At 44.4% G+C, this 14,779-nt stretch overlaps 2 protein-coding genes across 6 annotated transcripts in view; both read right to left on the bottom strand.

The window, feature by feature from the left end:
- The window catches only part of LOC125176962 (phospholipase A and acyltransferase 3), a 37,733-nt gene extending 34,315 nt beyond the window's left edge, over nucleotides 1-3,418 (bottom strand). The window contains exons 1-2 of one of the 3 annotated variants that reach the window (XM_047878928.1): nucleotides 3,219-3,418; nucleotides 2,693-2,776 (exon numbers count right to left, since the gene is read on the bottom strand). In XM_047878928.1, the coding sequence (XP_047734884.1) occupies nucleotides 2,693-2,707 (15 nt within the window). In that variant the 5' untranslated portion in view covers nucleotides 2,708-2,776; nucleotides 3,219-3,418. Of the gene's footprint in view, nucleotides 1-2,692; nucleotides 2,777-3,157 lie in introns of all 3 variants that reach the window. The other 2 variants (XM_047878926.1, XM_047878927.1) reach the window with 2 other exon arrangements.
- A 3,926-nt stretch (nucleotides 3,419-7,344) lies between these two features.
- ATL3 (atlastin GTPase 3) overlaps nucleotides 7,345-14,779 on the bottom strand; it is a 50,696-nt gene continuing 43,261 nt past the window's right edge. For all 3 annotated transcript variants that reach the window (XM_047877895.1, XM_047877894.1, XM_047877892.1), the window contains exons 10-13: nucleotides 14,482-14,538; nucleotides 13,218-13,289; nucleotides 12,398-12,829; nucleotides 7,345-11,615 (exon numbers count right to left, since the gene is read on the bottom strand). In XM_047877895.1, coding sequence (XP_047733851.1) covers nucleotides 11,529-11,615; nucleotides 12,398-12,829; nucleotides 13,218-13,289; nucleotides 14,482-14,538 — 648 coding nt within the window. In that variant the 3' untranslated portion in view covers nucleotides 7,345-11,528. The remainder of the gene's footprint in view (nucleotides 11,616-12,397; nucleotides 12,830-13,217; nucleotides 13,290-14,481; nucleotides 14,539-14,779) is intronic.

Here is a 14,779-nt window from a genome sequence, read left to right as displayed (position 1 = left end):
ACTAGACTTATTCTTTTTTTTTTTTAATTTTTTTTTCAATGTTTATTTATTTTTGGGACAGAGAGAGACAGAGCATGAACGGGGGAGGGGCAGAGAGAGAGGGAGACCCAGAATCGGAAACAGGCTCCAGGCTCTGAGCCATCAGCCCAGAGCCCGACGCGGGGCTCGAACTCACGGACCGCGAGATCGTGACCTGGCTGAAGTCGGACGCTTAACCGAGTGCGCCACCCAGGCGCCCCGAACTAGACTTATTCTAAAGCAATGGATTAAATAAGTGTCAGCATTCACTACCATTCAACCGTGTTCTCTGATTGTTCCAGAAGGAAAACTTGGGAGAATTTTGCCAAATGAGATAAAAACGTATGCTGAATTTTCTGGTGACGACGTTGTAGTAAAAATGTTTCACATACAGAGGTATTTAAAAGCAAGCAGATTGATTTTTTTTTTTTAAGAGGCAGTATCGCGATTTCTGAATTTATTCTGAAATGTGCTTTTTATGAATCTCTGACACACTTGTCCCAATGTGTAAGACTTTTCCTATTTGTATATCTGTGGTTTCATGCGAGAGAAGCCTTTGACATTAAAATGAATACAAAGTGCTCTTCAGTCGGCTGCGAGCAAAAATAAGACAAATCTAGCTCAACGGACTACTGAACATAAATATGCAGAGAAGATCAATTTTGACAGAGTCATGGACAACTTTCCAGAAGTAAAAGTTCCAAAAGAGAAACTAATATTGCTATCATTCACGACTGTGACCAACCTACATTAAGAGTAAGCTTTCTTTCAAAAATACACAAATGCAGTTAAAAACCCTTCTTTTTAAAGATTTTATTTTTAAGCAATCTCTACGTCCAACATGAGGCTTGAACCCACAACCTCAAGATCAAGAGTCGCACGCTCCACCAACTGAACCAGGCACGTGCCCCGCAGTTAAAAACTCTTAATCCATTACTTTTCCCCCATTTTTCTCCATAACATTTTTCCTTTTCATGTTTTTCCTCTTTCACTGGCATGATTTCATACGCAAAGCTCAATAAAAGAAAATTTTCACTGTTTCTTTTCTGAATATTGTTGCTAATAGTATTACTAATATTAGTAATATTTCCTGTTATTAGTAATCGTTTCCTGATTATTATTGAAAATAGTGTTGTCAGATAAAGGAGAGGGATATTTAAAGTGGCCACTCCAAGGGGCACCTGGGTGGCTTAGTTGGTTAAGTGTCTGACTCCTTGGGAATGCAAGCTGGTGCAGCCACTCTGGAAAACAGTATGGCGGTTCCTCAAAAAACTATAAATAGAACTACCCTATGACCCAGCAATGGCACTACTAGGCATTTATCCAAGGGATACAGGTGTGCTGTTTCAAAGGGACACGTGTACCCCCATGTTTATAGCAGCACGATCAACAATAGCCAAAGTATGGAAAGAGCCCAAATGTCCACCGATGGATGAATGGATAAAGAAGATGTGGTATATAGATACAATGGAGTATTACTCGGCAGTCAAAAAGAATGAAATCTTGCCATTTACAACCACGTGGATGGAACTGGAGGGTATTATGCTAAGTGAAATTAGTCAGAGAAACAAAAATCATATGACTTGACTCCTATGAGGACTTTAAGAGACAAAACAGATGAGCATAAGGGAAGGGATGCAAAAAGAATATAAAAACAGGGAGGGGAACAAAACATAAGAGACTCTTAAATATGGAGAACAAACTGAGGGTCGCTGGAGGGGTTGTGGGAGGGGGGATGAGCTAAATGGGTCAGGGGCATTAAGGAATCTACTCCTGAAATCATTGTTGCACTACATGCTAACTAATTTGGATGTAAATTTTAAAAAATAAAAAAGTGTCTGACTCTTGATCTCAAGCTCAGGACTTGATCTCAGAGTAGTGAGTTCAAGCCCCACGCTGGGTGTGGAGCCTACTTTAAAAAAAAAAAAAATGGTGTTTCTCTGAAAAAATAAATGAATTAATAAAATGATCACTCCGGGCATCAAATATGCCAGGTACATACTGATGTTGGTCACTGTGGCATCTTTTTGTGGATTGAGATAATAATAATAGTGAATTTCAGTTGAGCATTTAATACGTGTGTGAAACACTACTCTGAGCACAGCCTTGTATTAAGTCATATAATCTTCACTTTAGGGGACAGAGTAAATTCGAAACAGGAAGTGCTCAGAACAGCACTTGGCACACATATGTCACAGCCAAGGGCTGGGTGGGAACACAATCCCAGGTGGGTCTACTTCAAAAGCTGGTGAATGGAAGCATTTGGTAAGCCCCTTTATGATTTCTGAACCATATCAGATTAGCAAAAGGAAAAGTGAAAGCCTGGAAATTGGGCAGGGCTGGTCACGGGGTGTGTCAGCTGAGACCAGAGGTCAGACCCAAGGCCCGGTGTTCTGGTCTCACTTGTGGAGCCAGTCACCCCTTGCTGCCTCCCTTCTCCGTAGGTCCTGCCTTCCCTGGGACTTGCTCCAGACAGGTGCCTGTGCAAGAAAAGCAAGCACCGAGACGACCAGGTGCTGGCTTACATACATCTGACACTTGATGGCCCGCGGCTCCTAGAGGTGTGGCCCCACGTCCTCCAGGATCCTTCCCATCAGTAATAACTCAGGCTCCAGGACCATGAGTCCCCTCTGAAACACAGCCCCCGCCCCAGCCCACACCGCCCCACACTTACGATGGACGCTCGCATCTTTTTTCCTGCCGTGGACCCTCAATTGCAGGCTGGAGTTCGGTTTATCTGCTGCGTAAAGGCCTGAGGCTGCGGGGAGCAGGGGTTCGTTATGTCATTAATGGGGAACAGCGCTCCCAGGACCCCAGGGTACGGAGGTGGGGGGGGGGGTGTCTGGCCAGGAGACCGTGAGCGGTTCTCCCCCGAGTCTTCCGAGGGCCGCCACCTCGCTCCCTTCGAGTTCCTCGCCGGCTCCCTCCTTGCCCCTGCACTTGGCCGTGAACGGACGAACCCCTCGAAGGGTTGGGTCGGGGGAGGCTCACCCCCCCGCCCCCTCCCCCGAGAGGCGGCGGCGCGGCCCCGGGGGAGTGCGATCCGTGTCGCCTGCCCAGGGTGGCGCGCCCGGCCCGCAGGTGCCAGGGGGCGCCTCTGCCGACGGGCTGCTCCCTAACTTGCTTCTTCCCGCCTCACCCAACTTCTCCGCCTCGCACGCAGCGGTCCGGGACCCGGAGGGCCACCCCGAGCATCTCACCCTTCCTTAAGTCGGGGCAGGACCGCCCCACCCACCTCGAGGACTGGGAGGCACCGCGGCCACCGAGGGATGAGCTCTAATGGCCGCAGAGGCCGGGCCAGCGTAAGGTCAGCCGGCTCCTCCCCGCGCGGCTGACTAATGAGAGCCGGCAGGGCTCCCGGCCCCGCGCCCCAGACAGCCGGCCCGGCCCCTGGGGCAGACAGGCCAGGTTGCCGCCCGCTCCCCGCCGCCGCCGCCTCTCCCCACGCCCTCCTCCACCCAGAGGCGCTCGGGTTCCAGCGCCACCGCCTCCTCACCCCTTCCACCCGCGCGCTTCCGGCCGCCCCGTATTTGAGCCGGTCTTGTATTACACTCCACCTGCATACACAGCCCACGGGCGTGGAATCCGTGTACTTACCTCCTCCATTCGAGTGGACTCACGGCTTAAAACGACATTGAATTTGAAAGTCATTCGAAGGCAAAGGTCTAGCAGAATGAGAGCACTTTTGGGGGTGTCTGGGTGGCTCAGTCAGTTAAGCCTCGGACTTTGACTCAGGTCATGATCTCGTGGCTTGAGGAGCTTGAGCCCCACATGGGGAGGAGTGGGGGGGGGGGTTCTGTGCTGACAGCTCAGAGCCTGGAGCCTGCTTCAGATTCTGCGTCTCCCTCTCTCCCCCCTCCCCCTCGCATTCTGTCTCTCTCTCAAAAAGAAACATTAAAATTTTTTTAATAAAAAATAAAAAGAAAGCACTTTTAACTATTGGGTCTTAAGCCCTCAGCCCCCAAACACGACACACAGCAGGCATTCCGTGAATGAATGAATGAATGAATGACCAGACACTGGCCCTTCCTGGCACTGGGCTCTGACTGGGCCGTGACTCCCTAAGAGTAGAACCAACTCCTGTTCACCTCTCTTCCGGCCAGGGCCGGGCAAGTCCCTGAGCCTTGCAGTCAAGATGCTTGGGCCAATCCTGGCCCTGTCACCTGCTAGCTAGAGGGCCCAGGACACCCTTCCCTCTCTGAACCTCAGTGTATTCATCTCTTAAACGGAGTGATGATGGTATCGGACAACATGGAAGTTAACATATAAAAATGCATTCCCCAAAGGGAGAGCAACAAACGAAATGATGCTTGTAAAGTGTTGAGCCTGTTGTGTGGCACATGGTAAATCCTCATCAGGACACGCTGGCCGCTAACATGAGGAAAGGCACGTGCTCATCAACATCAGGGGTCACTCACTAGCTTCCCAGCAGGTGAGTCAGAGGCGATGCAGATACATACCAGACCTTTATGGGCATTACAAACTGTAGTGCAGATGAAGCAGGTGACTGTAAAACAGTCCAAACCCAGGGTGGAAAGGTTCAGTTTTGAGCCCACCAGACTGACTTCTGCTTCTCTGTACTCCCTGCTTTCAGAACTACCCAGTTGTCACTTTCCTTTCTCCTCCCACTGTGCTGTGCCAGGAAGAACAAAACAAAAAGCATATGGGGTAGGGGCGTGGGGGGGACCGAGGATGTCAGGAAAGTGGTTGGTACCTTCCACACGGCTCTCAAAAGAGGAGCTCCAGGGGCACCTGGCGGGCTCAGTGAGTTAAGCCCCCAACTCTTGGTTTTGGCTCAGGTCATGATCTCACAGTTCGTGAGTTCGAGTCACACATTGGGCTCTGTGCTGGCAGTGTGGAGGCTGCTTGGGATTCTTTCTCTCTCTGCCCCCTCTCTCTCAAAATAAATAAATAAACATTAAAAAAAATTTTTTTAAGGAGCTCTGTAAGACAGACTGCAGGCTGAGAAGCTACCAAATGATGCCGGTCCATTGCCAGCAAGACTCTACTTAAGCCCCATCCCAAGTCCATCACCACTGTATGGGTGGGAAGCCATGCCAGGATCAACACCAAAGCTCCTGGTCTTTCCTGCAACCACAGCCATGGAGACCCGTTCTTCTTGTGACAGGGGAGGAGTAGTATTAACTAATTATTTGCAACGTCCCCATTCTCCTCCTCCTAAGGAGGGGGTGGGCTACTCCAGGAGAATCCACTGTTTTGCTCTCTGAGAAAGTAGGAGAAAATGGCTCAGGCTTATGCTGAAGGCATGACACCTTGTGGGGATTCCGAGCAGGTAGGGTAGAAGCAGCAGGAAGATCAGAGCAGGAGAAGGAAAGGAGGAAAGGGGCAGGGGGTGGAGAGAGAGGGCAGGCAAGCCACATTTAAGGAAACAGAATCCATTAGGAGTATTTTGTTGAGAACATGAGGGTTTCTGTTGCTTGACATTAACTCTCAAGACCTGAACACTCTTCAGGGGAAAGCTCTATCAGTCAACTGAGTACAGGTTTTTGGTTTTTTGTTTTTTTTTTTTAAGTAGGCTCCGCCCAATTCAGGACTTGAACTCAAAACCCTGAAGTCAAGAATCGCGTGCTCTGCCAGGAACCCCTTAGCCAGCCAGACGCCCCTGAAGGACATTTCTTTTAACATTTATCCATTATATTCTGGTGAGGCTTTGTGAATATGCCAGCTCTGACAATTTGCTGACCAGAAAAATCAGGTTTTTATGAAAGAAAAGAGGTGACGTATAACTTCCTCCTGAATCTCCATCTCTGAAACCCCTCAAGTCCTACTGAAGAGAACAAATCCTTATTGAGAGGCCCTGAAGAGCTTCCCCTGCATAAATGTGCAGCATAACGACCATACTTCCCCTTGAAAGAACATTCCTGAAATGTTCAGCCTTTCTCATCCCACTGTTTGTTAAATGGCCTCACAGTCCAGGGACCTGGGAACTGTAATGGACATTCATTTTTGTCCAGCGGTCTTTCACTTGGTGACTCTGGGTGGTTCTGGTGGATCTGCCATATCACAGTACTCTGTCACCCTGACTGGGGACATCCGTGACCCAGGTCCAGCTATTGAGGCCCCAGCCCCCAGGCTATATCCACTGACCCTGGAAGGAACATATGACCCAAGCCAGACCAATCAGAAGCCTTCTCCAAGATGGAGCTATGTACACACACACACACACACACACACACACACACACACACACACATTTTAAAATAGGCAGTGGGTCAAAAAAAAAAAAAAAAAAAAAGCCTCTTTCCTCTGGAGACATTTAAGTGGTATGATGTAAGCCTGGAACCATCTGTGACTTTCCTCCCCTGCAGCATGGAATAAATCCATCTGCTTTTGAATTTGCCAACACATACCTGAGAGAACAGACCTGTTGACATGGGTTCTTCCAGTACTTGGTATCTATTTTACCCCGAGACATCCAAATACAATTGCTTTTTCTTCGATTAAGCTAGTGAGAGTCGAACTCATCTTTGCGAACTGATACATGGAAATCAAAGGCAAGAATGTCAATGTACCAAAGACAAACCAGTTTGCTGGACACACACACCACATCCCCATCCACACACACCCACTTTCCCCCCCTTTCCTTCTCCCCAGCTTATGCTAATGGGGGTATCTGCACTCTGATGGTAGCACCCAAGTATTCACCATAATCTTTGTAGTGTTATCAGTTCGTGAGTTTGCGCCTTCCCTAACTAAACTGCGGAACTCAAACATGACAGCTAGCCTGGCACCTAACACATGACCACCACTGGTGGGGGAAGGCAGGTGGATGGACAGATGGATGCTACTGACCCCACCCAGCCTGTTTCAAACTAGAAACATAGTAGAAATCTTCTTTGTTCCTGCAGGGCCAAATGGGCTATGTCTGGCGATTAGTCAGTATTTGAGAAGTTCAATGCAACCTCCCCCCTGGCTTCAAGGTCACCACTGAAAGAGAAAGCTTTCGGTAGAGCTTCACCACACCCCAGTCCCAAAGAGGAACCATCTAACCAGATGGGGCGACCAGGTGAAGTGCTACGAGTTCAAAGGTCCTCACAAGTTCGTGTTGTTGTAAATGAAATTTGTGCTCGATTTTAAGCCCCACCACCAAGTGCACAGCCCTCTCGAGCACTATGCTAGGAAGACTGTTCAGGACTACTTGGCAGGACAGAGAAAGGGGACAGGCTCAAACCACATTACTACTGCCCACTTTGACATGGAGTTATCCATCCCCTTAGATCTCCTATTCGCTTTGCCAAGCCCGAATCTATCTCACAGATCTTCCCACATTAAAGAATGGAGAAAGGGGGGAAAAAAACCCACAGACATGGTGCTATGATCTTTATTCAATTAAATGATCTTACAACTAAGAAACAGAAAACATGCTTTTAAGAAACTAATAGCATAATCTCATCCCATTGCACTTTTTAAAAAGTATATTAAACTTTAAAGCCATTCAAAGGCAAGGGTCTAGGAGAAAGTATTTTCAACAAATCATTTTTTAAAGAAAAGAAAAAGAACTCTGAGAAGAAAACCTGTATATGCTCAGGATTAATATTGACCTTTTAAGGCTAAAGTCCATGGCAGCATTTAGCCATCTAGATTAGAAAGCTTTGAGAATCAAATGCAACCTTCCCTTGGTCATAAGAGCACTACATTTAAATTTTAGTTCTGGCACATGAAATTTCTTCCCAGGGAGGAAAAATTTCTTTTGAAAACTTTCTGCTTTTAGACCTAGAACTTTGAGAAGTTCCTGATATGGGGCACTTTTGTCACTAATTTTCAAAGTTGTTTTCTCCTTCCTTTTCATTATTATTATTTATGGCTTCAGGTTTTCTGTACAGGAATGATGAGGGGTTCAAGTCAAAGTGCTGAATTTTGTTTTTAAAGAAAAACAACTTTCAAAATAGTTTTTTCAAAATCCTAATTACACTTGTTAGTAAATAGGATACGTGTACATTCATTTTTCAGAGAAGGCACTATGACATCCTGATTTACAACAGCTTTAAGGAGCCTGGACGATCCTCTAGATGAAAGATATCCCCCTTATTACTCTGAACGTGGGAAACTCTCAGCCAGGGTCTCTGGCGGCAGACCACATATCGTGAGTCTTCGGTAGAAGCTGTCTGTCCACTCGCCTCCAGACAATACTGAATTGCACTTCCCCATCACATGGAGCGGTCTCTCTCGCTGGTCTCTGAGCCACCTGCAATACTGTCTTATCAAAGTGGTGACTCCAGGGCCACAACCCAGACCCCCTGAGGCAATCCCTGACATAAAGCTAGGAATCTGAATGTTTTTAAACAAGCCTCCCAAGTAAGTCTTATGCACTCCAAGGCAGATGAGAGCCACTACCCAAATCATAACTGTAACAGGACATAAGAACACTATTCAATTGCAGCAAATGGTCTCATACAATGGACTTCTTAAAGTGATTTTTTAAAAAATCACTTATATACATGGTTTGTACTTTCATGACTGAAGCTTGTCTTCATTATGCCCTTATCCCTTGACTAAAATTTTGTCAGATCGAAATGTAAGCCAGAAAGATGTAGCCCATTCTGGCTACCTTACATGGTAGCCATCCTAAATCACCCTAAATTACATTTCAATAGTTCTGTTGGGGGGTGGGGGGGGCGGGGAGAAGTCCTATGAAGATTTCCATATAAATTATTTAAAAAAAAAAAAAACTCTAGGAAAAAAAATAAAATGTTTATGAGCCAGGTAGAACACTGGATATGACCTAAGGAAACACACTGCCAGTAACAAGGCAGTTTATTTGTTTGCCTAACTTCACGTTAAAAGAGAAAGAACAGATAAAGCAAAACAGTATTCATAGACAATTTTACCAAGTATAAAGCAGGCATTAATACACAAACCTCCACAGAACAGACTTCTTGGCATACTGCTAAAATACGGTAGGACTCCAAAAGATGCTTCCCATCATACACGATTAGATTATTCGTGAAAGAATTGAAATTCTGACTCTATGATTTTTACCATAAAAAGCTAATTGGAAGTATTAAAAAAAAAAATGAAGAAACATTTTTCCCTGAAATGAATACTTTTCATCGAAATTCCGAAAACCTCCTTTTATACGTTAACAGGAACAGGCCCCGTGTAACCATGTGAAATGAGCCCACAAAAATCGCCTGTGTGGGAAGACTGGCCAGGGATGGCAGAGAAACATGGCCAAGCCAACGCTTTCAGTCTGAACTATCCCTCAACAACGTCTCCGACCCACAAACTAAAGGCTGAGGGAAGTTAAGAGGTAAAAGACATTCCTTTCAACCTGATTATAAATCTCCGCAGGACTATTTAAAGCCAGCAATGAGAATGCACCTTGTATCGAAAAAGATGATATAAAACCATCAACTTCCTGTAAAAATAGGCCAAAGAAAACTCATGAAGGATCCTCATTGAGAAAAACTTTATAAACACGCTCCAGAGGCATTGTAAGTTAATAAAAACAAAAATAATAAGGCTTCCCCAGGGTAATTAAGCCAAATTATTTCTTTAAGGTCAAAACAGAAATGGTGACTTAAACAGTTAACTAATCGTAAGACTGCACTAATCACACGATATATTTATTTTAAAATTTCTAATACTTTAGGATTAAAATAAGTTTTAGACACATCATCCTTTTCTCATTAAAAGCATCGTTCTAGACAATTATTCTGAAAACTATAAATGTGCTTCTACAATGCATTAAAAGCCAAGTATCTCAACATGTGTAAGGCTTTTCGCTAGTAAGGACAAACCTTCAGGAAAATGAGGGGCCGCCTGATATGCACCAAAATTTCAAAGAGAAGCTTTCGATTTAATAGTCGAAACTAAGCATCACTGATATGCAAGTAGACAGTTTTCAGAACAAGCTGGAACTTTCCTAAAATTTAATGGTAACTGAAAAAAATAGCAAGAACTTCAGGATAAGACGGTATATAAATATGGAAACATGTAACATGCTTGGAACTAGTTCAGGACTTATAAAAATGCTTCAGTGGTGAGGCATCAAAGAAATAAAAAGAAACTTCCTTGATAAAGAGATTACATGCCACACGAGACTTCTTTGTGCCTTCCGTTCAGACTTCACGTATATAGAACCTACACTTGGATTTGGCCTAAGCCTTCCCTATCTCCCCCCAAAACAAAAAATATCTTAAGAATTAAGGCTCTCAGACCTGAATGTTTACATAAATACTTGCAGGCAAGTTTTATGAAGTTTTAAAATGTACAATTCACCATTATAAATCAAAGGAAAAGGCAACTAATAAAGTGTGTTTTACCACACAAGGTAAATAAAGGTTTCGTGGATACTTCTAGATACTGTCCACATTTGGGTAGGACTTTGGTCCCTACTAAGCCAAAGCTATTTTAAAGCTACCAATTAATCAAGTGAAGTTAAATAAAGGATGAGTCCCTAAACAAAACTGACAATGTTAGTAGCTTCGTTATTACAAATCTTAGTGCACAGGAAAAGACAAATGGTTTAGATAAAGACCTGATTTACTGCTAGGCCACAAGAACAGGACATCAACTAAAGGCAGTAATGTTTGGTAACGTGTTTCCTCTAATCCTTAATAAAGTTCCGTTCTTATGCAGAACTCTTGAAAAAACAAGGCCTCTCAAATGATAACCGTGAGTTATATATAATACATATATGCATACAAACCTACAAACAGTGAATCTGACCAAGGCACAAGTTCAAGTGACTTATCAGAGGTCACATGGTTCACTTAAACTCAAGCTTTTTTCTTAAAATATCAAGCTCACTCCTTTTATGATGAGCCACTCTGGCTTTTCAAGGCATGTTTGCTTCTTTTCTAGAAAGAAGCTATAGGAATGAAGGCAAAAATAAAATAAAAGTATATCCCACCAAAACTGTTAGCCTGTCAGGTAAAAGACTGGAAATTCCAGGGTACGGTGGATTTCAACGTGATACAATCTTCCCACACTATATGGCAAACAGGATTCTCTAATATCATAAGATTTTAAAAGTGTAATGGCATCGTTTTCAGCCTTTTGTTCCGAAACTTTTGCAAGTTTTGTAAACTGTTTAAAAAGAGTAAGGTATAAAAAGAACGGACTGGTTTCACCCCAAAACAGCATCTTCCATGAGGTTATCCTCAATCCCCTCCCTATCATGTCCTCAAAAGCCTGGATTCAATCTTAAAAGGCACGAAGTGGCACATTCAGGATTTAAAACCATATTTGCATTTTCTCCTTTCGCTTTCTCCCCCTTTAAAGTGCACAAAGCAGAGTAACAAGGAAATAGACACAGGCTTGGATCTATATCAGCAAGGAAAAGAAACGCTTCCAACAGAAATGGAAGGATGATGTAAGAATCTGAAGCCACAGGAAAGGTCTGTTCATTTATTACTGCTGAGTCTCAGCTCTTCCCGGATGATTCCCAGATCTGTGTTCCTCTGGACCTGGACCTGTGGCCGTGGCAGAAACCCAGAAATCGGTAGGGGCTGGCTGCGTTCTCGTTGGATCCTCTTGTGAAGATGCTACTGAGCTTTTTTATCCGCGGGTGGCCTCCCAACAACCGCTTCCCTCACGGCGGCCTGAGTGGAATTACCCATATGGGATGTAGCCTGCAAAAGTCCATTTGTTCAAACACGTAAGTTAATAAAATACAACACAGCGCCGAGAGAGTAGGACCGCGGAGACAAACTTTCAGACATCTCGTTCTACAGCACGGGTATGTTACAGAAAATGGGGAAATGAAAACACAGGTGTTGGGGGAGCAAGTGGCAGCAGCAGACCCCCAAGAGAGCCCACTGAGCCCCTGCTCTGTGACTGTATGTAGCAGGGCGGGCAGCTCTCCTGGCTTCTCACAAGCTTCTGACTTAACCGATCTGATCTGTTCACGCTACTCAGAAAAAGAAATCAATCAGGGTCTCAAGTATCTGTAAATCTGGAGGGCACGTCAATGTCAAAAGCCACTGCTTGTTGAAAGATCTGAAGTGAAAGAGATGCCATCCATTAGAACTCAAAACAGAAAATTTTCAAAGCTCTTGATTTTCAGGGAAGCAAATTAACCTCAGATCAGGGAGAATCACACAGGAATCGTCTGAAGAGCATGTGGTTAGAAGTTTCCCGTGATAAACACAGTATGTCCAAGCTGAAACTCTGTTTGCATCAGAGGAGAGTTTTTAGGCATGAAAACAAAATAATAGGATTAAATATGAATATCCTCAAGAAGGATGATACAACATAATGTCTATCAAAAAAACCCAAAACAAAACAAAAAGCCAGGGGAAGTTTCTCACGCCTTCTTTCACTATGAAACTCTTTCAAATGGAAATACTTTACAATAAAAGCACAAGCGTCCGTCCCTTATCAACCCTCAGCCTTGTCAGCTGGCACCACTTACCTGCTCTAACACGTACGCTGCACCAGAATCAATTGCTCCGCCCAGCTCACGATATTGACCAGAATACCTGATGTAGCCCCACGTGAGAAGGGCTATTAACAGCAGTCCAACCATGCAGTTGAACAGCTGGGCCACAACCTCAAGACCAACAAAGCCAGTGAGGCCTGAGGCGATGTACAAAGCCACAATGCCCGTGAAAAGCACTGCGGGGGTTCGGAAGGTGCTGAAGACATTCTTGCTACCATTGTGTTTGCAGAAATTCTCATACAGTTCGTTGATTTCCTCCTCTAGCTCCTGCTGATAGCGGAGACTAAAATCCTTCCCACCCATCTTCTTGGTCTTCTTAAAATGGTCCAGAGCAAGTTGTTTGAATTCACAGTGCTTCTCCTCTAGAATGTCTGGAGACAAATAAGGTTTCTCTCCTCCACAAACCTAAGAAGAATAAAGACATAGGTGTTGAAGATGCCTTCGAAAACAGGTGCCCAACGAAACAAGTGAAAACACTGCAAAAGACTGTTTTACGATATTAGAAATGAACTGTAAAATGGTGACCAAGACCAATAAAGTCTGGTTTCACCTCCTCTGAAAAGTGCACTTACATAACCAGGGTGACACTGATCAGTGACAGCAACGACACCGTAAGAAAGCCTTGGTTAGAAACGGTAATAACTGGAAGACCCCTATTACCCAGGGGACCTGAACACAGCTTTGCTGCCTGATCACGTTAAGATACGGTAAACAGGGTGAGGTTGGGCTTCCGAAGGCAGCAACAGGCCCAGGTTATACAGATCTTTCAGAAGACGACACATGCCCAACATACCTCCTCCATGTTGTTGTAATAGATGTCTTTGGCAGACGCCGCAGCTGCTAAATTGTTGGCTTCAGCAGTGGCCTTTTAAGAAAGGAAAGCATAAACCATGGATCCTTCCTCTTTTAACATTCTTCCACCATCTCCTCTCACCCTATCCCCGTTCACTTTTTTATGATCCTTCTGCCATTACTTAGGTTCCCATATAGCCCTATTTATAAAATAAAATATAACTTTTCTTCCAAATTTTCTGCCCCAAAAGTTCTTATATGTAAGAATCTTATCGTAAACTTCTAAAAATATCATTCCCTTTGCTTCAATTTTAAATGTTAAGAAACAGATATAAGTCAAAAAAGGGGAAAATTTATCTGTATATGAATCCCAAGCTCTGGCTTCCTTTGTGAAAATGTTTCGCTATTAAAGAAATAAACCTTTGGGGGCGCCTGGGAGGCTCAGTCCATTGAGTGTCCGACTTCGGCTCAGGTGATGATCTCGCAATTTGTGAGTTCGAGCCCCGCGTCAGACTCTGCTGTCAGCACAGAGCCCTCTTCAGATTCTCTGTCGTTCCCCGCCCCACCCCTCCTTATGCACACATGCTCTCTCTCACTCTCAAAAAGAAACATTAAAAAAAAAAAAAAAAAAAAAAAAGAGGAGGGGGGACTGGGTGGCTCCGTCGGTTAAGCGTCTGACTTCAGTTCAGGTCATGATCTCGTGATTCGTGGGTTTGAGCCCCACGTGGGGCTCTGTGCTGACAGCTCAGAGCCTGGAGGCTGCTTCGGATTCTGTGTCTCCCTCTCTCTCTCTGCCCCTCCCCTGATCACACTCTGTGTGTCTCTCTCAAAAATAAACAAACATTATAAAAATTTTAAACAACAAAAATAGAAGAAACATTTGGCAGTAAATTACCTTATGTTATGCACCTGAAAGTCAGAAATTATATATTTTAATGAAATTACATCTTGAAAATACCAAAATATTGAAAATAAAAATCTCTGAAAACAAAAAACCTGACTAAAGAAGGATGTCAGGATTTAGTAGACCACAGATAACAGGAAAGTAATTTGTCTAAGATGAGTGGGCCCGGCCTACCAGGCGTAATAAAAAAACAGTGCTCTCCCCAGGAGGTCTGGCGGGAAGACCAGGGGAAGATTCGTTCTGCTTTAACTGTACCACCGGGAATACACACAAAAAACCCGGAAGGCAGCCACACTCCCATTCTCATATATGGTCACCAGTAACCAAACAGGATCACTTAAGCAGTCAAAGAAGTGCTCACCTGAAGCATGGACTTGGGATGAGGCAGATCTTCTCCTTGGTAAATTTTAATATATGCCTTAGGATATAAACGTAAAAAGAACTATGAAAGATGTCATTCTGTCACATTCAGTCACATTTTAACTTTTTAAAAGTGACCGTACAACTGCATTTTCCTAAAGACCTAGATCAACACCCAGGAATTAGCAAAAACACAACACACCTCTGAGTGCATGTTAGCGTATTTTGAGTTAACCGAAAGTAGCTCTCAAGCAGCACGAGCCTACCAAGGCTAGGATTCCCACCAGATTCCCCATGCA

Source organism: Prionailurus viverrinus, chromosome D1 (assembly GCF_022837055.1).
Source record: "Prionailurus viverrinus isolate Anna chromosome D1, UM_Priviv_1.0, whole genome shotgun sequence".
NCBI classification, from domain to species: domain Eukaryota; kingdom Metazoa; phylum Chordata; class Mammalia; order Carnivora; family Felidae; genus Prionailurus; species Prionailurus viverrinus.
This window is presented reverse-complemented; position numbering and strand designations above follow the sequence as displayed.